The sequence below is a fragment of the Cydia pomonella genome, chromosome 25 (assembly GCF_033807575.1).
Source record: "Cydia pomonella isolate Wapato2018A chromosome 25, ilCydPomo1, whole genome shotgun sequence".
In the NCBI taxonomy this organism is placed as follows: Eukaryota; Metazoa; Arthropoda; class Insecta; order Lepidoptera; family Tortricidae; genus Cydia; species Cydia pomonella.
This window is the reverse complement of record NC_084727.1, coordinates 5,635,976-5,658,806: the sequence shown is the minus strand read 5'-3', so window position 1 is coordinate 5,658,806 and position 22,831 is coordinate 5,635,976. Positions and strand designations below refer to the sequence as shown.

Here is a 22,831-nt window from a genome sequence, read left to right as displayed (position 1 = left end):
TGTTTGACTCGGTAGCCCTCCTAAACTCCATTAAAGGGATGCCCTAAGGACATCAGAGGCCAAGAGCTAAAAGATTTTAAGTCTATAGGAATTTGGTGCATAGAGCGAACGTGGTGTTGACTAGTATGTAAAGCAGTAATGGAATCACATTATTAAAACGTGACGCGACGCGTGTTGAGTCGATCAAATAGTATTATTTTCTATGACCAAATTCACACTATGAAGTATGAACACCCTACGTGACGTCGCGTCGGGCGTTCATAGTGTGATTCTGGCCAAAAAAATATCACGATTTGATCGACTCAACACGGTGTTACGTCGGGTGGCCTCCAGCTTTATTGACAATCTTTATTATTATGTTTAGACCCAACTCTCTGCGCTTATTAACAAATTCAGTGTCAGCGGGTGCTACGCGCGTAACCTATAACTAACTTGCAAAATCCCTTATATAAAAAAGCAACTAGGACAATTCAAACCTGGAAGGTAACATGGGGTAACAGAAACTTGTAGGAAATTTTCATACTGTTTCTTAAACCAAATGACCTTGAGTGCCACCCACCACTAGCGTCTTGAGCGTCGGCGTCTAGTCAGCGCTATGGAAAATGACGTCGCTGCGCAGTAGCGCCAACGTCGCATCGAGCAGCTGCTATAGAGTTGACTAGATGTCGACGTCTGTCGGGAGACGCCAGTGTGGGGTGGCTGTCGATTGTTGTGGGAATTGAAGGATTGGTACTTCAATAAAATAAAAACAAATTTCACGAAATAATATATTTTACTATTCTAATTCAACGCACATACACACTATTTAGCGGCAACACCGCTCTCTTTGTCCATACAAACAATTTAAAATAATTGTGGTACACATTCTGAACGCCGAGCATGCATTTTCAGAACATATATTTCTTTTTAAAGCTATGAAACTAATTGGTTGAAATATATGTAAAGAATCACATGCCTTTATTTGTGAATGTAAAAAAAAAAAAAACAAAAATACAGTTTTTCGACACATCTCTCGGCTTCCGTAATAATAATAAAAAAAAAAAACAAATAAATGCCATCAAGTTACGCTCTGCAAATCAAATGAATGAGGTGATATACATTTTAATATTCATTGATTCATCTTATACATACAAATAACTAGTTTTCATTCCAAATTTTTAGAACCGCCAAATATCAAATGCTAATGGCAACACCTTCTGTATTACTCTGAAAAAAAAAAGTCAATTTCACCGGATCTAATTTTTAATGTCTACTACCACGCTAAGTTTTCATGCCATGCGCTACGTCAGTAAGGCGTTCCTGTACGATATATGTGCATTGTCACTGCGTCATCCGATCATATATAAGCATATCACATCACTCATCAGAAATGCGGAACCGAAACCCCTTCCCAACGAGACATATGTAGAAAAACCGTTCAACAGAAATCATCCATACACACCAATTAAAAAATATATTACATTCGTAACACTAGGCAATACCAGTCCTCGCACTAAATAACAATTTCTCACTAGTGAACAAAAAATGCATAGGATCAAGCCGTAACAGATTACTATAGATATGCCACTGTTGTAGATTTTTTCCAAAGTACTAGTAACAGAAATCCATGAAATTTTCCAAGGTAAAATTAAGGACAATAATTAAATGTGTGCAATGGAAATTTTCGTCAAGAGTGGCGTATCTGCTTATTTAATTAATCTGTTTATGGCTTGGAAATTATGCATTTTCGAATCTAAAATACTCTCCAAAGAAAAACTAGATACTATTTGGATATATTTTATTATATAGAATACAGTAGGAGGCGGAATTCCAATATGCTCCATAACTCTTCAACGAAAGCGCCCGAGGGCCGCATTCGACTTATACTGGTGACACACGTCTGCAAGCAAAATATTGATTATAAAAACTTGAAAAAAAAAAAACGTTTTATGTGATCTACCTACCTAGTCTAAAATCAAGCAAGGATTTTACTATGCATAGTTGAGTACTAAGTAGATGACATATATTATATATTTAAATAAATAACAGAAACAGTATAGTTACAAATTCAGTTTTTCTAAAGAGAGTATTAAATATTTGGAACTACATTTCGAGTGAAATCATAACATTATAAACCTAACAAAATTTGTTTCTAATGACGGGTGAACAAAAAATTCAGTTACTATAATTCCTTATAGGTAATGAATAAAATTTGATGGAGCCAGAAAAAGGTTCCAGTTTATGAATTGTAAATAACGTTAATTTCGGAATATATATTTACGCCAGTACCTTATCCACAACTAACAAAGTGGGAACTTTTGTCTGAAAATGCCACAAACTACTATGAGCTTATATGTAATATTTAAAACACTTCTGCCATCAAACTAAGAGCTTGCCAACTTTTATGAAAATTTATTTAAGATTTAACTAGAGTTTGTCTAAGTTAACTCTGTATCGATCTTGACAGAACAAATTGTAAAAGTGTCACTATAAACTTATGTTTATAGGCTATGTACCCACAGACAGTGGCTTGCTCTCTGCGGACGTCGCCGAAAAAAACACACGCGATATGATATTCATAAGTGTACGGTGGCAGAGGGTCAACTGACATATCTAGTTTTTCTTCTCCTCTTGTTTCTCTTCCTGCTGCTGCTGGCTCTCTCCCGCGGGCTGCTGGCCCTCGCGTTCTGCCGCCATCTGAAAGTTTATTTTAGATTTCGTATCATACATATATCACAACACACACAACACAAGCAAGCATACATATACACAAAAGCTATCTCTGGTAATAAAAAAAAATCCATTAACCCGCATGTCATATCAATGTGGTTCAGTGAAGGGGACGGACTGAAAATCAACGCTGCGCAGTCAATTTGTAATAAAATGGCTGACGCAGCGTATGATGAGTCCGTTCCTTTTGCCGCGTATGCCTATTTTTTTTTTAAGTTAAACATTGTATTTTGTGTGGCAATAAATGGTTTCTTATTCCTATCAACATAATTGAAAACTTGAACCAACATCTACAACTATAGATGTACAAACTGTAGAAAGTTTTAAAAAAGTTGAAAAAATTTCGAAAATATCATCGGATATTAAGGAGAATTTCGTTTTAGAAACGTAAAATGTCAAAACCCATATAAAAAAAAAAGAATATAGATGGAATATCAAAGAACTGACTTAACCCTTTTCCAGGCATAGGTAGTACGATATAACGACCACATACGCGCCAATAGAATTTCAACTTTAGTATTCCGATTTAAGGTACAAATCAGATTGCACTTTCGGGAAATGTGGCTTGTCTTCAAATGAATCATCAAAGCTGGATTAATCTGAATATATTTGGATTTTCTGGGAAAACCTTGCAGATTGGTGCGGCCTGGAAAAGGGCTAACCAACACATCCGACAGAATTCAAGATGTGGTGGCAGTCGAGGTATTAAATATCGACACGGACAAAGCGCCAAAAATATGTATACACAACCTTATTGACAATACACTATTCTCTAGTGTAAAAAACTTGCCAAGACAAAGTAATTCTGATTTGTCAAAATAATTATTCACGAAATAGAATGGAATGCGAGACCTTTTTTATAGCCTCTTAAGGCCCAGCCATAGAAATGAAAAATCCAAAATTTGCCACTGGAATTTGAACCTATAGTGCACGGAATACAGTAGATTTTATTTTGTTTGAAAATTGCACGAAACAAAACAAATGCAACTCTGTCCTAATTGAATATGATTTAAATTTCATCGAACTGAATAAGTCCTATAGGTAGGACCTTGGGCCTTACGAGGATATACCTCTTATGGTTAGGGTTAGAGGTTAATTTAGTTTGTACAGTTAAAAGATTTAATTCGTGACCCATTTCATACCTTGTCACAGTGACAGTAGTATGAGGTCTCTGGCGACTTTCATTGTTTGTCACTGTCCGTCCCTGTGACAAGGTACGAAATGGGTTACAAATTAAATCTTTTGACTGTACATCCGTTCCGTGATTATTATGCAATTCAGGGTTCTAGCTGAATTGGAAATTCCATAGCGTACGTATTGTACAAGCAATTCAGCTAGGACCCAAAATGGCTCAACAATCGCGGAGCGGGATGGTACATATTTTGGGCAGTTTGTCAGTGTCTATATTAGATACGTAGACTGTGCTGTATTAGCAGTGTAGGAAGCACGAATCGTCCAGTAAACTATGACAGTACGACTGGCTGATAAATTGCCTCCGTCAGTATAGCACAACTGCTTGACCGCCGCACCCTCGAGGCGGTGCGACGGCTCAAATGTGTGCACAATAGTACATTATTGCAGAGGCCGGGAAAATTCGTGGATGAGTTTCGATTTTGTCAAAGAAGACGAATCCACGAATTGCTGTTCCTGCCGAGGCATATATCGTCAGGTGACAAGCAAAGCTCACTAATTACCACCACAAGTCCAGCCAAAATGAACCATATTACTACTAAAATGAGGTTGAGTAATTAGTGAGTTTTGCTTGTCACTTGACGATATAGTGCTTTTCTCCAAACATGCGAGGAAATAAGGTAAAATAATCATAATTTAAGCATCAACCAACACCAACACTCAAATCGAACCTTCACATCAAAACCGTCAAATACAATTTCCCTCTATAGATAATTATTATTTTTTAAGTTAAAGCCACAACTATACTGCCATTCAGTACCATTCAATATTGTGCAATATCCTTAAAAAATTATATGTGATAGTCTTTGATTTTATTAAGCAGTATTCGCACGATCTTACACAACTCTATGCTATAGCTTGAAATGATGCTGACCGGGTCATGTAGACGCAGCCCGCGGCTATATTAATTGTCTTTTTGCGTTTTTCTTAGTGGATACATGTTTTAAAAAGTAAAAAACAATCCAGTAATAACTTCCCGTCCGCTAAAACACGACAATAATGGTTTGATTTTTTTTTTAATTTGAGTTTGACCATAATGAAGAACTTACCGTACTTATTTGCTACAATAAGGTGAACTTTAAGATCCGACCGAGATATCGGTCTCGGTCTCGGCATTCTCGGCCGAGACTAGGCAATGAGTTATCATTGGTGAATTTGAATTATCCGCGCCGAGCGCCGGGTCTAAGCCACCCGTTGGTTGCATCGGTTGCGTGTGATATAGACACATACCTTCTTGTAGGCCTGCTCGAAGAGCTTGAGGCTAGCCTGCTGCAGGGTGCCGGTGGCGGTGCGGATGGCTTCAGGGTCGGCGTTGTCTTTGTTGGCTAGCAGCTCACGCAGCTTGGCGATCTCTTCACGGAGCTTGTCACACTGAAATTATACACAAATTATTACAATTGTGAACATGTTGATATGTGTTACGTTAGGTTAAATATTTTCACTATTACTTAGGCGAGTCTACAGAGAACTAGCTGACTCGACGGGAATTCGATTACAATAGGTTCGATCTGTGAACACGTGTGCAGCTCGAGGCAAACGTGCGGCCACGGTATCTTGGACGAGGCATGTTTTTACAAATCTGCGTCGTGCGGCAATTTCCTCGCAAGGCGGTTCGTTCAACCGGCATATTAAGAACAGACACAAAAGTAGGTCAAGGATACAAAGCCTCGGACATTGAACTAAACATGGGAATTGAAACACTTGCAATATGAATTAGACAAAATTAAGATTGTTTGAAAACATTTGTAGGTGTTGGTTTCCCCACAATACACACGGACAGTGAGTTTACCAACTCCACATGTTCTAGCACACAGCTTTACCGCGAGCACGTATTCGCACAGACGGCTTAGATGTGTGCATTCAGCGTTTATGTTTTACATCTATTTTTTATTTTACGGAATAAAACATATAAGCTCTAACTAATGTATGGCGGCCGTTGTCAGGGTCGAGCGTGTGGTCTAAGGCTCTTGGGTAAACATAGTGAGGCCAGAATCCACACGATCAGCCGCTGTTCAATTTTTAAACATATTGCAAAGACATAAGATCCACCAATGTTCAGTTAAGCTCTAGCGGCCCACCATAAAAGAAAAATGGACAGTCAAATTTGAATCCATGGTAGTAGAAAATAGAATTGAAATTGGTTCGTTTTAAGATTGAACAAACAATTAAAATTTCATATTATCAGGACAGTAAGGAATAGAGGTTAATAGCGGGTCCACACGGAACGAGTCGCCTCTCTAGGAAATTTCCGCGCGTAGTAGCTCGATCTGTGTAAACGTTCCTCTGCCTCGGGCGAGGCACATCTCCACCGACCGAGCTGCCTCGCGCGGTAATTTCTTCACGAGGCGGCTTGTTCTGTAGGGACCCGCCTAATTGCTGTTAGTTTATGTACTAACCTCGTCCTGCGGTAGCTGGCTCTTGTACTCGTCCATCTTGGTCTCGGTGTCGTGTAGCACGCCCTCGGCCTGGTTGGCGGCCTCGACGCGCTCGCGCCGGCCCTTGTCGGCCGCGGCGAACTGCTCGGCCGCCTTCACCATGTTCTCGATCTCGTCTTTCGATAGACCGCCGGATGACTGGATTACAACTGTTGGGAAAACATTCGTTAAAATATATTCTGTACTTGCCGCAAACTAAGTGGCGAGCAAACTCGTAAATCATCGCAATCATGCTATTATCGCATATGCATCGGAATCTGTTTGTCTGTTACCTCGTGAAGACACCATGGAACCAATTCATATGACATATGGAGATATTTTGAGGCCCAGGCATAGCAACCATGGCCAGCGTGACCAGCTGACGGTCTTTCCACCGCGATACAATCGGCTTGTTTTTTTTTTATTGCATTTAAATCGTCTGACAAAGTATCAGACGATGACTGACGATATATGCTCCTGGCCCGCGGTCTCCTAGTCGTGATATAAAATGACAGTTTTTGAGTGCTTGTATCGGGGAGAATAATCCAGAAGAACACAAGCTCAACCGGTGAATATATCCCAAGTTGCTCTAGCACCAGTCTTGGACAACCTAGACAGCCAGATAGGGCAGCCATTGGTATTGCTTGGTGCAATTGTTAATTTATTTCTTTGGTACAGACATCTGCAATCATATGTTACATAACGAAGGCCGCAATGGAGTTCTAGTTGTTGTAGAGTCTTTGGGTCAAATGTCGATAGACAGCAGTGCGCTATGTGAAGTATAGCAGTTGCTGACGCTGACTATGACCGGTGTTTTGACGTAGACCTCCAGTTAGGCTGAGGTTGTCAGTGTGTACCAGTTAAGTACAGGCGGTAGTGCACTCACTCTGCTGCTCCTTGCCGGTGCCCTTGTCCCGCGCGGACACGTGCACGATGCCGTTGGCGTCGATGTCGAACGTGACCTCCACCTGCGGCACGCCGCGCGGCGCGGGCGGGATGCCCACCAGCGAGAACTGCCCGAGCAGCTTGTTGTCCGCCGCCATCTCGCGCTCGCCCTGGTGGACTTTGATTTCCACTTGGGTTTGGCCGTCGGCCGCTGGAACATGTTAACATTGTGTTAGGATTTAAAACAATAATGAATACGAAAATTTAGGCGTATTACACCCCAGCCCCAAGAAGATACCGGCGCAAGGAACTCCCTACCTATACTATTAAAACTTAAAATGAGGATTTAGACATCCTCAGCAGACGTCAAACCGTGCGATTAAACCTAGCACGCGGTGAAAATGTTACAGTATGTTATATAGTTGTACTCACAAAGCCCTTTCATTTTGTACCGCTCATGGTATGTTTCAAATAAAATAAAAAGTCCCTATGACGTCACAGCAACTAACTAACCCCACCACTTTCGCCCATTTCATATATTTGTGTTCAGAACCTCATGCACTGAATGCACTGATACCAAATATATCCCAGACATGAGTGAAAATCGATTTCTAGAAGGCTTTTCGAGGAAAGGCCAGGCCACTAGTTAGCTATTTGCACGTAGCGTGGACGTTGTACGGACGCAGGATGATATAGACGGCTACATTATGTGTAACATCCAACATAAGAATGCCAATAACATCTTCAGCAAAAACTGAGTCGTTACTCTATGTTTCAAGACTCTTCATAGTACGGATTTTAGTAATAAGCTTCATAAATATTCTTGCCAGTGTCTCAGTATAAAGCCACAGGTTAGTAACATCCAGTAAAACGATGTCTATGGCATCATCAGCTAGAACACAACCCTAGAGGGGTATCTCGAAACTCACCAGGGTACGTAGCCAACTTGCCAATGTCACTGTCGCACTAATATGGAAGAATGATAGAGAGATGACTACGCTACAGAACGTTCACGTTTGGCACGTTGGCTAAGCACCCAGTACTATTAGTGGAGATAGTGGTATTCCTAGTGATAAGCTTCGTGAACACTCCTCCCAGCATTTCAATACCAAACAATAGTAGTGTAAAATCCAGTTGAAGGATGTTGGTGGCATCATCGGGTTGGACACCACCCTAGATGGATATCTAGAAACTCATCGGTAGAGAACATTTAACTCTTCTTAGTAGGAATGGTGGTATTCCTAGTTATATGCTTCATGAACACTCCTCCCAGCGTTTCAATACCAAACAATAGCGCGTAACATCCAGTAGAAGGATGTTAGTGGCATCACCCCAGATGAGTTTCTATTATGGGCACTCACCAGTGGAGAAGACTTGACTCTTCTTAGTGGGGATAGTGGTATTCCTAGTGATGAGCTTGGTGAAGACGCCGCCGAGCGTCTCGATGCCGAGCGACAGCGGGGTGACGTCGAGCAGCAGGATGTCGGTGACGTCGCCGGCCAGCACGCCGCCCTGCACGGCGGCGCCCACGGCCACCGCCTCGTCGGGGTTCACGGCGCGCGACGGCGCGCGCCCGAAGATCTCTTGGACTGTTGATTGGACCTGACAAGTCAAAAATACTGCTATGTGAGCATTTGCTTTTAAAGTTAAACCTAGCCGCGAATAGACTTATGGACGGTATGCTAGGTAATCTGAAACTTGTCTAGTTTGCATTCCTATTTTGTCATTAATTATTTCGAATAGACATGTCTTAAAAGTAATCTGAACGGTAGGTAGTACGTAGTGCCACGGCACGAGTCCATATGATCGACCACTACTACTACCATCTAGACTACATATATTATTTGGGTATTCAAAAGTTTAATTGTATTGGGGAGAATAATCCGGAAGACCACGGGCACGACCGGTGAATATATCCCAAGTTGCTCTAGCCCCAGTCTGAGTGACAGCCTAGACAGCTAAGTGTGGCTGCCATCGGCTTTATGCATTTGGTGCATATCAATACCACTCAATCAATATTACGGCTATGAAAAATAAAAAAAAGTTAACAGATCCTATGCTAAGTGAGGTAAAAATGACCAAGACTGCACTTTTTAATTAATAATTATTAGCATATTATAATGGAAAAAATTACCGAAAATGACATAAGTAATGTGCCTAAGTATTGCCAAATGAATACCAATTAATTCAACTTTTATCTGGGTTAATTTCATAAGCCTGCACGGGTTGCCTTACCTTTGGCATTCTGGTCATGCCTCCGACGAGAAGCACCTCTCCAATATCAGATCGCTGGACCTCAGCATCTTGCAGCGCCTTCTGGCACGGCGCGATCGTTCGCTTGATCAAGTCTCCGACTAGAGATTCCAACTTTGAGCGGGTCATCTAAAAAAACAAGTCATGTTTGTACTTAAAATTTTGAAAACTTATTCTAAGTGGCGTAAAATCATGCAAAATATTTTAGCCGCGAAGCTAAAATAAATTGTTTTGTTACGATTATCTTTTGATCTACTCAAATGTAAATATTTGAGTGGATGGTTTCGTCCCGTATTGTTATAGCACTGTTACATAACAATCAAACGTATGGTGACAGTTTGAGAGCCTAAAACACAGTGCATGGTCGACTACCAAACTTATGACGATCATCAATAATCTTATTATTTATACTGGTTTCTGCCACGTCTTAAAATTTGGATTTACATCGCAAAAATTTGCGCTCGCTTATAAACCTTTCAATACAAAGGGGTAAGTACAGCAATCACTGTGTATACGTTTTATTGGAAAAAGTCCAGTTTCCTCGCCACCATAAAGAGACTGGTAAATATTAAATCATATTTTGTTAACGGTCCGAAAGTTATTGGTAGACACCAATAGGGTTTGAATGTCTAGAGTATAGACATCTGTATTAGGTCTTCATTTGGTATTAGAAATCTATAGAACACTTGAGGGTTCATCCATTAATACATAACACGAATTTCTAGGTTTTTGACCACTCCATAACACACATAAAATGCGGAATCATGATCAATCGATTATGATTACGCATGTTATCCTTTTAAATTACGTTCTACTCGTATTAGTTAGGTGTAAGGCAAGTAACCCTTCAGTATTTCAGCTCCACCTAGATACGTGGCAACGTGTCAAGCGAATTACTACAAAACCCTTACCTTGAGGTTCATGTGCTTGGGGCCAGACGCGTCCATGGTGAGGTACGGCAGGTTGATGTCGGTCTGCAGCGATCCCGACAGCTCGATCTTGGCTTTCTCGGCCGCTTCCTTTAGCCGCTGCATGGCCATGGCGTCCTTGCGGAGGTTGATCCCTTGCTGTAAACATACATTGACGATGAAAAGGCAAACCAAAAATCGAAGTAAATGCTATATGTTTCAAACAGATCTTTTCGCGTCAGGGGCATTTGGCAAGTCGGAGGAAATTTTAGGAAGGAGCAGGTGAATAGAGTATTTTTTTGGTATCATTCTTCCTAGAAATTTTGACAAGAGATGAGCTCCGCTAAGTTCAACTCTAGGCATTGCAAATTGTTTTTTAAGTGGCGCAACCTTTGCCTTACATATATCACCTTTAGTAACCGTAGCTATTTATTTTTATTTGTAACCATAGGCTAGATTTTTTATTAATGATATCAGTCAATCAGCTATGAAGCCGATGGTCCCGGGTTCAAATCCTGGTAAGGGCATATATTCGTGTGATGAGCACGGATATTATTTGGTGTTTTATATGTATCTAAGTATTTATAAATATTTATGTATTATAATTATATCATTATCTAAGTACCCACACCACAAGCCTTATTTATTTATTTATATAAACTTTATTGCACAAAATATATACAATCATGTACAAATGGCGGAATTAATGCCAAATGGCATTCTCTACCACTCAACCATAGGGCCAAACAGAGACACTTACAATTGGTGCAGAGAAAAAAAAAGTCAATGAATTAAGAAGAAAAGCAAACTAATATACTTATAAACTACATATATATCACATAAACATACATACACACTATAAATATAAGACACACATACATACATATACATACACATACAATATTAATGATATATAAATATAATATTGGTGAATATTATTTGAACTTTTTTTGAGCTTGCTGTAGGTAGGACTAGTTAATTTGTGTAATAATGTCCTATATTTTTATTTTATCAGGTTTGCTTTGCTCTTAACTAATTGTAATAATAGGGTTGTTATAATATTCAACAGTTGAGCTGACCATATTACTACACTTAAAAGAGTTAGACAATACTTACGTCACGTTTGAACTCGTCGACTAGGAAGTTGACAATGACGTTGTCAAAGTCCTCGCCACCGAGGAGCGTGTCTCCGTTGGTGGACTTCACCTCGAACACCCCCTTCTGGATCTCCAGCACGGAGATATCGAAGGTGCCGCCGCCCAAGTCGTATACGGCGATACTGGAACAGAAATATCTTAATGAATATTCATTGCATGCAAATTATTTTTGATTACTACCATAATATTGCGAGGAAAAACACTCTCCAAGCGAATGGGCCCCACCTCGTATCCCTGTCATTTAAATGTATACATAGCTTTAGCGTGAGCCAGTTCATGCCTGAACTGAGCCCCATTTACTTTACATTAGATCTTTTTGATACCTAAGACATATATGTAAAATAATACTGCTTGCGCTTGGCAGGCCATAACTCTGTAACTTTAATTATAAAAAATAAAGATTTATTCTATTCTATTCATAATATTGCATTGCTATCTTCTTCTTCATTTCATCCTGTTACCCCCTGCTGGGGTGTAGGGCTCGAACCATTTTCTTCCACTGACTCCGGTCCTGGGCAGCTTGGGTAACCTCCTCCCACCCCATCCCCAATACACCCAACTCTTGCTCCACGGAACGGCGCCAAGTAAATTTAGGGCGACCATGTTTCCGTTTTCCGGGCATCTTCCAGGTCAGGGCCACCTTGGATAGGTGGGTGTCAGGCTTCCTGAGGATATGCCCTATCCAATGCCATTTGCGCGTTTGGATCTCCTTATGTACGGGTGCTACGGCTATTGCATTGCTATACCGTAAAATATAAAGTGTTTGTCAATCGTTGCCGACCCGTTACTTGTTTTTTTTTTTTGCATATAATTAAAGTTAATTGCGTGGATTGGCAATTATCCGCCAAGTAACTTATTTTCAAACAAACTAGTTAAACTTTTGGAAAAACTAGTCATAGCACTAGGCATAGTGTTGAATGTCATAGGCAGTAGGTAATCATATGTTTATGAAACTGCTAGCTTAACAGTCCAGACGCGATTTATTTATTTAGTATAAGTTTTATTTTAACACTTGGAAACACTTTACACCTCCAAATCTTGGGGACCTTTTACATCTCCAGATTTAATGTATTTTTACCCATAGAGACTATACATCTGTATTGTATTGTACTAATTATTTATTTTAAGATTATTATAATGTAATATTCACCCAGGTATTGGCTGTTGTATTTATAAATGTTGTATTGACGTGTAAAAGAGCCCTTTGAGGCCTACTTGCAGAATACATTTTTGAATTATTATTTTTTTTAATTTTAGGGTTCTGAAAACAGAATATATGGCACTATATAGAATGATTGCAAATGATTTTTTACATTGTTTTCTTTGAGCAGCTAGTAGATCCTGTGAGGCAACTCTATAATATTCTTAGAAGACCGTTCATAACTTTGTAATAAATGATAAGATTGATACCCCAAATGCACCTTCACTTTAAAGAGTGGGTTAATTTCAATAATGGCAAACATCTACTAAATTAGAAGCACTTTTTACTGTAGCAACAGTAAATGCCTTGGTAAGCGTTGCAGTAGCATAGGTGTTGCTTAATTATGAAGTGCTTCTGGTTTCATAGATATTAGGCATTTTCAAAATACCCCTCTTTCGAAGTTAATCCAATGCATCTTAATTGACATACAATGATTTTTTAAATTACCCTCTATTTATCTGGAGCGGTGGTGGCCTAGCGGTAAGAGCGTCCGACTTGCAATCCGGAGGTCGCGGGTTCAAACCCCGGCTCGTACCAATGAATTTTTCGGAACTTTTGTACGAAATATCATTTGATATTTACCAGTCGCTTTTCGGTGAAGGAAAAAATCGTGAGGAAACCGGACTAATCCCAACAAGGCCTAGTTTACCCTGGAAGGTCAGATGGCAGTCGCTTTCGTAAAACCTAGTGCCTACGCCAAATCTTGGGATTAGTTGTCAAGCGGACCCCAGCTTCCCATGAGCTGTGGCAGTATGCCGGGACAACGCAAGAAAGAAGGAAATTAATAAATAAATATTATAGAACATTATCACACAAATTGACTAAGTCCCACAGTAAGCTCAATAAGGCTTGTGTTGAGGGTACTTAGACAACAATATATATAATATATAAATATTTATAAATACTTAAATACATAGAAAACACACATGACTCAGGAACAAATATCCATGCTCATCAAACGAATAAATGCCCTTACCAGGATTTGAACCCGGGACCATCGGCTTCATAGGCAGGGTCCGACCCACGAGGCCAGATCGGTCGTAAGGAAGGACCCTCTATTTATCTGAATCTTTGTCTAACTGGGCATACTTCGACGACCGGTTTGGCCTAGTGGGTAATGACCCTGCCTACGAAGCTGATGGTCCCGGGTTCAAATCCTGGTAAGGGCATTTATTCGTGTGATGAGCATGGATATTTGTTCCTGAGTCATGGGTGTTTTCTATGTATTTAAGTATTTATAAATATTTATATATTATATATATCGTTGTCTAAGTACCCTCAACACAAGCCTTATTGAGCTTACTGTGGGACTTAGTCAATTTGTGTAATAATGTCCTATAATATTTATTATTATTTATTTATTATTATTATACTTACATTTTGTCGTCCGTCTTGTCCATGCCGTAGGCCAGCGCGGCGGCCGTGGGCTCGTTGATGACTCGCAGCACGTTGAGGCCGGAGATCTGGCCGGCGTCCTTGGTGGCCTGTCGCTGCGAGTCGTTGAAGTAGGCGGGCACGGTGATGACGGCGTTCTTCACGCCCGTGTTGAGGTACGCCTCCGCGGTCTCCTTCATCTTCACCAGCACGAACGCGCCGATCTGGCTCGGGGAGTACACTTTGCCGTCGGTTCCTGCGAATATATTTCATTAAAATCTTACATATAATTTCTCGAATATCACAAAATAACTCAAAACAGGCCAAGTGCGAGACGGACTCGCGCATGAAGGGTTCCGTACCCTCCCTTAAATATTTATTTTATTGTTTTGAGTATTTGTTCTTATAGCACCAACAGAAACACATCATCTGTGAAAATTTCAACTGTCTAGCTATCACGGTTCATGAGATACAGCCTGGTGACAGACAGCCAGGTTTTAAAAGGGTCGGCAACGCGCGTTACATACATCTGGAGTTGCAGGCGTCCATAGGCTGCGGTGACTGCTTACTATCAAGCGGGCCGTATGCTTGTTTGCCACCGTCGTGGTATAAAAAAAAAGACAGTGCAGTCTTAGTAACAGGGTCCCGTTCTTACCCTTTGGGTACAGAACCCTAAAAACCTGAATCCTAAAAAACACCAGTTTTCTATGTATATATATGGAAGAGGCTTTCAGAATTGCATTTTGCAGATCCTCTTAATCATTCTGGAAGGACCTTACTTGAACCCAAGCATCATCATTAGAGGACTTCACCAGTTTGTAAGAAAGATTTTTCATATGCTTTTGTATTTTGGGGTCATGAAAGCGTCTTCCAATAAGATATTTGGTAACCTAGAAGGTATTCCCAATGTTAATAGCAAACCTGGCACTTGACTAGCATAACAAGGAACCAAATTAAACCTTACCTTGGACCCACGCATCTCCATTAGACGCCTTCACAACCTTGTAAGAAAGATTCTTCATATCCTTCTGAACCTCCGGGTCATCAAAGCGTCTCCCAATAAGACGTTTGGTAGCGTAGAAGGTGTTGCCGCTGTTGGTGACGGCCTGGCGCTTGGCGGGCATGCCGACCAGACGCTCGCCCTCTTTGGTGAAGGCGACGTGGGAGGGGGTGGTGCGGGAGCCTTCGCTGTTTTCGACCACCTGTGGAGGAGGGGTTTTGTAATAGGTTGTTTAATGTTGGAACTTGATTTTAAATAGAAGACTTATGAAGAATTGAGGACTAGTATTATTACTTATAAGCTTGCTAGAGAAGTATGTGGTGGGGCAAGCAGAAAAACCGTCACAGACAGAGCGATAAGCTTTTGATTTTGTCTCTCATGACTATACTGCGGAAAAAATGCGAGATATGGTCTGCCGGGAACTACGAAACAGTTAATTGAAAGCTATCTCATTAATAGGATTTCAAAAAGGAGAGTTAACGAGCATTGATCCAAATGGTGAGGCATTTACCTACCACTCTACTGTGAAGCCAAATAACTTGAGATTCCCTCAGGGAAGTATTATGAGTCCATTACTGTTTTTAATACACGCGAATGATTTGCCACTAGTAACGCACCAACATTGCACCATGTTTGCTAATGACATCCCAGTTGTTGTCAAATAAGCACACATAAAGATACATAGTATAATAATGACATGAACCAAACTGCTCATAATATCACAAACTGTTCACTGGACACTGTAATAATAATAAATGACCTAGCCTAAGATCAAAAATAAATAAAGAGATAATTATAATAATAAAAACTATGTAAATATTTAAAAAGGTATCATACCTGGAGAAGCCCAAATTTGGTAATTTTGGTTTTTAATTCCCTAATTAAGCCCTTTCAATTAATAACACACACAATAGGTTATTGAACATTTTTTTTATACAAAAAAAAGATGACGTTATAACTCCGTTCCATTTTTTTAGGGTTTATGAGACAAATTGATTCAAATGGTCTAAAGATCAATCGCACCGATTTTCATGCTTTTAATACAATTTGCAGCGTTTTTAGGCGTACCACTAGCACTAGTAAAATAGTTTAACAAAAATAATATAACTTGGATTTAATTATCTAGTAGTAGTAGTATTTAAGTTGCGAAAGGTTTCAAGAACTTGGAGTAATCGTCTGAAGTTTTAGGAAAATTTCATAGGAAATTATGAAACCTATCATTTCCTCATCGTAATGATTCATCATATCATTTTTTATTTATTATGGGAAATTTCAATCCCTATAACAAAAATAACAGTTTCCGAAATTTCGCAATATTTTCGGCAACACATCAGTCACATGAAAAAAAAAGCGGCCAAGTGCGAGTCGGACTCGCGCATGAAGGGTTCCGTACCATTTAAGACGTATTAAAAAAAATCTACTTACTAGATCTTGTTCAACATTTTACCACTTTGGACACACATTTTACCACTTTGGAAGTGTCTCTCGCGCAAACTATTCAGTTTAGAAAAAAATTATATTAGGAACCTAAATATCATTTTTGAAGACCTATCCATAGATACCCCACACGTATGGGTTTGATGAAAAAAATTTTTTTTAAATTTTATGACGTATTAAAAAAAAACTACTCACTAGATCTCGTTCAAACCAATTTTCGGTGGAAGTTTGCATGGTAATGTATATCATATATTTTTTTTAGATTTTTCATTCTATTATTTTAGAAGTTACAGGGGGGGGCACACATTTTTTCACTTTGGAAGTGTCTCTCTCGCAAACTATTCAGTTAAGAGAAAAAAAAATATTAGAAACCTAAATATCATTTTTGAAGACCTATCCATAGATACCCCACACGTATGGGTTTGATGAAAAAAATTTTTTTTTTTAATTTTATGACGTATTAAAAAAAAAACTACTTACTAGATCTCGTTCAAACCAATTTTCGGTGGAAGTTCGCATGACAATGTATATCATATATTTTTTTTAGTTTTTTCATTCTGTTATTTTAGAAGTTACGGGGGGGGGGTCACACATTTTACCACTTTGGAAGTGTCTCTCGCGCAAACTATTCATTTTAGAAAAAAATGATATTAGAAACCTCAATATCATTTTTGAAGACCTATCCATAGATACCCCACACGTATGGGTTTGATGAAAAAAGTTTTTTTGAGTTTCAGTTCTAAGTATGGGGAACCCCCAAAATTTATTGTTTTTTTTTTTCTATTTTTGTGTGAACATCTTAATGCGGTTCATAGAATACATCCACTTACTAAGTTTGAACAATATAGCTCTTATAGTTTCGGAAAAAAGTGGCTGTGACAGAATCGGACAGACAGACGGACATGACGAATCTATAAGGGTTCCGTTTTTTGCCATTTGGCTACGGAACCCTAAAAATGAAAAAATGAAAATGAAAAAATATTTATTTCCTTATAAAGTAAAGGTTTACAATTTGACATAAGTGATTGGAGCTTCCTTTTAGGTGATTGAACCTGTATCAGGATGCCCCGCTCCTCCATTACTTAGTCTTTTTACTTAGTAGTAGGGAAATATTGCATAAGTACATGAAAGATTTATAGCTATATTTATTACATTATATGCTATTTGATTTGTGTTCTTCATCCTATTACAAAGTTTTTTTTTACAACTTTACAGATAACACAGCATAGTAACCTAAATCCATCAGTCACGCATGGTGTTTTATCGGCCGATCCTAACACTCCCTGTTACGCAACAGATAGCGAATCAAATTATCTGATAGGTACGATTATAAAGCATGTAATTTATTGTGTCTTTGCGGAAATCCACATTGGTACAGCAACCGCTCGCGGAATAGCAAGTATTGTTGTGTTATAGACATGTGCTGTTTTTAAATTCATGAACATACGTAATACGTCCCCCTAGTTCACAAATGAATCACGGCGCAAATTTTGTTGCAATTAGTGCCATAGTGCGCAAACAAAAAGTCTATATTACGTCCAAATTTTCCGCGTAATTAGTACGATTGTGAAATAGAGTGACGACTCTGGTAGTAGCTAAAAATAGGTCTACATAGAGATAAAACGACGATTTGAGTAATTATTTGGGAAAACAATAAAGTTTTATAGCAGGATGCTTTAAATCCGTCGATTAGAGGTTTAGGGTCCTTGTGTGTAAAGTGGTAAACTAAATAGTTTATTAGCAAATTAAAAAAACCTTGAGTTCAACCCTCGTTTGCGCCAAAAGAATTGAAAAAAAAAAACTGTAAAATATTATAAATAATAATGATAAACAAACTGTAAAATATAAGCATGACATTATCAACAAAAGAAAAAGAACTGATTAAATATTTATTTAGGTAACAAAAATTAGTTCTTCAAATGTTTCAACAAAAAAAAATTGATTTTTTATAAAAGTAACAAAAAAATGTAGCACGGTATCTAGGAAAGCCTGCGACCACAGGGCCGCGGCTAGCTGGTTCCGCGCATTACTCTCGCACCACTGCAAAGGCGTACCGCGCACAGGGCTCGGACGCTGATCGTCGGTGCGAAATAAATAGAAGAAGGCGCCGCCGGGGATCGAACTCGGGTTGGTAGAGCGTATGGAAGTTATACTGCCATGGTTTACAATGGGCCATGGAGTACGACTGTGTGTCTGACGAAATTTGGCATGTTTTAGTGTGCACGACAGTGGTGCCACCTTCGTTCAATTATTTGACAGTTGTCACCTGTCAAATCGTATGAAAGTTTCAGTTTTGCCACTGCCAGCGTTTATTGCTTGTCAGAAATTACAATTGTAAATTCAATGAACAAAAATGTTATTATTGGATTTTAGGTTCTATGTTTTCTTGTTATCTCTTATGTATGTACCGCATTTTAAATATTATGTTTCCTGGGTATTTGACATTTGTTACTATACAAATTTTAAGTTCAAAATAGGGTTTTTTGTTTAATGAATTACTTATTTCATATCTTAGAACACAAATTTTAGATTTTCATATGTCTGCAGTTTGTTTCTTTTTACAATGGAATAACACATTTTAAATATCCTTAAAGTTCAGGCCACACTGATGCCAATGTAGCATGACTGGCTCTCTGCATAGCACAGTTGACGTCACAGACATACATTTTTGCCTTATTACAAAGGAGTAAGGTTCAAAGTGTAACATATCTATGACGTCGACTTTACGCCGCTTGCGTTGCGTGCTGTGTTCTTGACGAAGTACCAACGCAAAGCCAGGAAGCCGTACTATACGCAAGTTGCGTCGGCCTAAAATAAAAAGTGAGCTTACCTTGGGGGTCTTGCCTTCCATGACCGCCACACAGGAGTTGGTGGTACCCAAATCGATGCCGATGACGGCGCCGCGGACGCCATCGGATCTGGACACAAAATTATGGTTTGTACAATTTTTTATTTTGTTGTCGTTTATTTGTTTTTTGCAGATTTTGATAAAATTTGGTGGATAGTTTCTTTGGTGGAGAGTTCTTTATTCTACACAACATAAGCGCAATAAAAAATCTTCCACTGTTACTAAAACGTATGGAATTTTCGTTAACTCGATGGGAATTTACATACATCTTTCTTGTCACAAATTTGGGTTTCGTGTTAATTCCGACAGGATGAGGAGTGAAAACCTACAAATTTTTATCAAAATCTCAAAAAAAGATCACAGTTAAAATTGTGGTATGTACAGTTACTTCTGATTATTCATTTGATTTTGAAGTTGACATTTAAAACACTTGAAGAAATATATGATGGTTGTGTAATCTTTCTGAATCCCTACTAATATTAAAAAAGCCAACTGAAGTAACTCTGGTGGTTAACTCTTCATAATATAACTGATTTAGATGAAATTTGGTATGGAGATAATTTGAGGCCCATGATAGTTTTTGCCCATCATCTTCATTCCATGCAGAATAAGGTGCAGGTAGAAGCTAGTTTTATCATAACCATGTACAAGCCTCAAGCCAGACTCTCAAGTTGAGGTGTGGTGGTGGTGTATATTAATATATTAAATATTGCTAGTCTACGCTTTTTCGCAAGAGTGAGCCATTTATGTAACATAATGAAAAAGATTATATTGAATGCGGTCTGATTTGACTCAGTTTCATTAACATAATTTCAATTCATACTGATTATGCATCATTTTAACTATTTAACCCCTTAGAATGTTTCATCAACCATGCTTGTGTCGCCGCCGGTACGAAGCTGCACGAAGTTTTGTCTTACATATCAGACTACGGCGGTTAAAAGGTTAATAGCCATAACAGCTCTTGTGAGATAATGTTGGTTGGTCAAGCACGAAACTGAAGTACTATATTTTTGTATTACTAGGTACAAAAACCAAAAGGTACCATCTCCCTGTTAGCTATCCATCAGTGGACCTTATCACAAAAGGCATGAGGTCCACCTCTGGACAGTTAAGAGTGTTGCTGTTTCTACTATAAGGCCAAGTTAACAGGGACATTGAATGCAGCTTTGTTGTCTGATAGCGTAGCTACAATCTGCGAGACTGTGCCTTCAACACCAGTCTTTAATGTAGCACCCCTGCAATGGCCATGTGCACACTGGTGCAGTGGCCTGTCCAGGGTGCTACAACTGCAAATCGAACTTGGCAAATGCCAGGCAACTATCTCTGTCACTCTAATTATGCCTTAATTGGAGTAGGCCCTCAATTTTATGACTTAACTAAGAGAGTTAGGTAGTTATTATTGTTGTTAACTAACCAATCAATCATACAAGAATAAAATGACATTTGAATTTAAGATCAAAAGTACATGATGAAACAAGAATGAATTCATTTTGTTTTAACCCTTAACCCAGTAGGCCCAGCACAGGAAGGGTGTGACACTATCTCGACTGTGATATAGACTACCCATTTTTTAACTGTAATTAAAGAGGGACAGGTAATCTATCTTGCAAGCGAGATACTGTCGCATCCTTCCTGTGTTAGGCCTACAGGAGTTCCCGAACTAAAAGTTGCACATTGTCTTAGGGGTGTCGGGAACCACCCAGTATGCATATGTTGCCAGCTAGAGTTATGCCGAGAACTTGTATAGGATTTTAGAATTGCTGCCTTAACCTGATATACTAATATGAGTATGTTCTAATTGGACAAGAGCTAAATTACATTTTAGTAAGTAGTATTTTTATAGTTTTAGAAGCAGCAAAATTTTGCATTTTTTTAAATATAATATCAATATATTCCTAATCATATAGTCACAATGTACATATTTTTGGAACTTTTCAGTGTTGATATTTCATACCTTGACAAGAATAATCAATAATAGTCAAGCATGATAGCATATGCTAAATACATGCACTAGTTATCAATTGTAGTTAGGTACAGTAAGCTGCAGTGATAACTGACCCTTCCTCCATAGAAACTTGTTTGCAGGGGGGATCACTTATCTCTGCAGTGTTTTATACATGTTATAGACATGATGATAGTAATATAAAACTGTTCATCATAGTATAGTACCAGTTTTCTAATTTAGAAAGCAATTGTCATCAGTGATAGTGGGTAGAGACCATACATCTATCACTAGATTTGAAGCAAGTATCTAGTGTATCATACTTCAAACACCTGGCAATGGTTCAAGTACTTTCATATGTTCATTTCACAAAAAAAAATGACGCAATTCACAAAATCAAGCGCAATAGGTGACTTATTCTGTTTATGGCTAGTATTCAAAGGTCGACCCGAAAAATGTTAGGTTATGATGAAACTATTACGACTCAGATAAGGTTTAAGGACTTACTTGTTTCTGTACTGTACATGTCGCTGATAAATAGGCACTGTAGGGGCTGCGGTCTGAAATATCGGAAAATAAGGGAATGTTAAGTGGAATCGTAGTTTAAACACACTCCATGTGCCCCCCGCGGACCGGTGAAATTACTATGGAAAATAACAAAGAGAAATACAGAACTTACGACAAATATTTCGGGGAATATTAAATTGACATATTAAGAGTTATGACAAGCGACTTTCTTTCGTTTTAGAAATAAAAATGGTCACTTACACTTTTCAGGATTGTGCTGAAATTTCTCTGTGTGTAGAAGTCCGTACCAATACCAGAACACTCCAAAGCCTTTCGGCCAACCACCCGCGTAGCGCACAACATTTTTAGTAATTTATTAGCAACTATTCAATTTATTTCTGGTTTTAATTCACTTCAGACAGAACATGTGGGTGACGCAACTTCATGAAAGAACCTTTTTAATTTTTTCTGGCATCGAGTCGAGTATTCTTGCCACACGTAAAATGGCGCGTGCTGTAGAATATTCTCGTTTAAAAATCTAATGAGGCTAGTTGTCTTTGGTCATAGATGAGAATTTAAATGTTGGATATTGGTCAAAATGTCTCACCTTGAAAATAGACGGCCAATGACGGGACAAACTCAGTTTCAACGGGAAGTATAATAGACAACATACTGATTATTACATAATGGCGCGAATAAAAAATACGCTTGCATTTTTTTAAATATATATATAAAAAATGATAAACAAGTATATTGAAATACACAATAAAAGTTCCTACATAGATTTTATGTGTTTTAAAATAGCGATCTCAGCGCGAACCACAAACGAAGTTTTGATTCTTTGTTGCACTTACATACGAATTTACAAGTGCGACAGAGAGGCAAAACTTCGTTCGCTTTTCGCAGTAGGCCATCAGTAGGCCCTCAGGTTGCTATAGTGAAGTGTCTTGGAGGTGATAAACTTATCTACATTGCTTTCTCATTCTAGGTGGCAGCTGTATC

General features: G+C 38.8%; 1 protein-coding gene across 2 annotated transcripts; it reads right to left on the bottom strand.

Moving 5' to 3' along the window:
- Positions 1-753: 753 nt before the first annotated feature.
- Positions 754-22,319, bottom strand: LOC133531621 (heat shock 70 kDa protein cognate 5). Of its 2 annotated transcripts, XM_061869935.1 has the most exons (14): positions 22,091-22,319; positions 21,830-21,882; positions 19,360-19,447; positions 15,057-15,294; positions 14,096-14,348; positions 11,477-11,639; positions 10,364-10,519; positions 9,435-9,581; positions 8,561-8,801; positions 7,201-7,410; positions 6,297-6,484; positions 5,131-5,271; positions 2,589-2,676; positions 754-1,879 (listed from the first exon to the last, which is right to left on the bottom strand). In XM_061869935.1, the coding sequence occupies exons 1-13, from the start codon at positions 22,190-22,192 to the stop codon at positions 2,593-2,595; spliced, it is 2,064 nt and encodes a 687-aa protein (XP_061725919.1). In that variant the 5' UTR covers positions 22,193-22,319; the 3' UTR covers positions 754-1,879; positions 2,589-2,592. The 2 variants fall into 2 exon arrangements, with proteins under 2 accessions (XP_061725919.1, XP_061725918.1); XM_061869934.1 differs by having other exon boundaries at positions 754-2,676.
- Between the last annotated feature and the right edge of the window lie 512 nt (positions 22,320-22,831).

Bases quoted from the DNA above. Each gene is read 5' to 3' on its own strand.
- LOC133531621 (XM_061869934.1), bottom strand. From the start codon at position 22,192: ATGTTGTGCGCTACGCGGGTGGTTGGCCGAAAGGCTTTGGAGTGTTCT. The intron at 19,448-21,829 runs GTAAGTCCTTAA...TTTTGTGTCCAG, and splicing joins CATGTACAGTACAGAAACAA to ATCCGATGGCGTCCGCGGCG. The intron at 7,411-8,560 runs GTGAGTGCCCAT...AACATGTTCCAG, and splicing joins GAGTCAAGTCTTCTCCACTG to CGGCCGACGGCCAAACCCAA.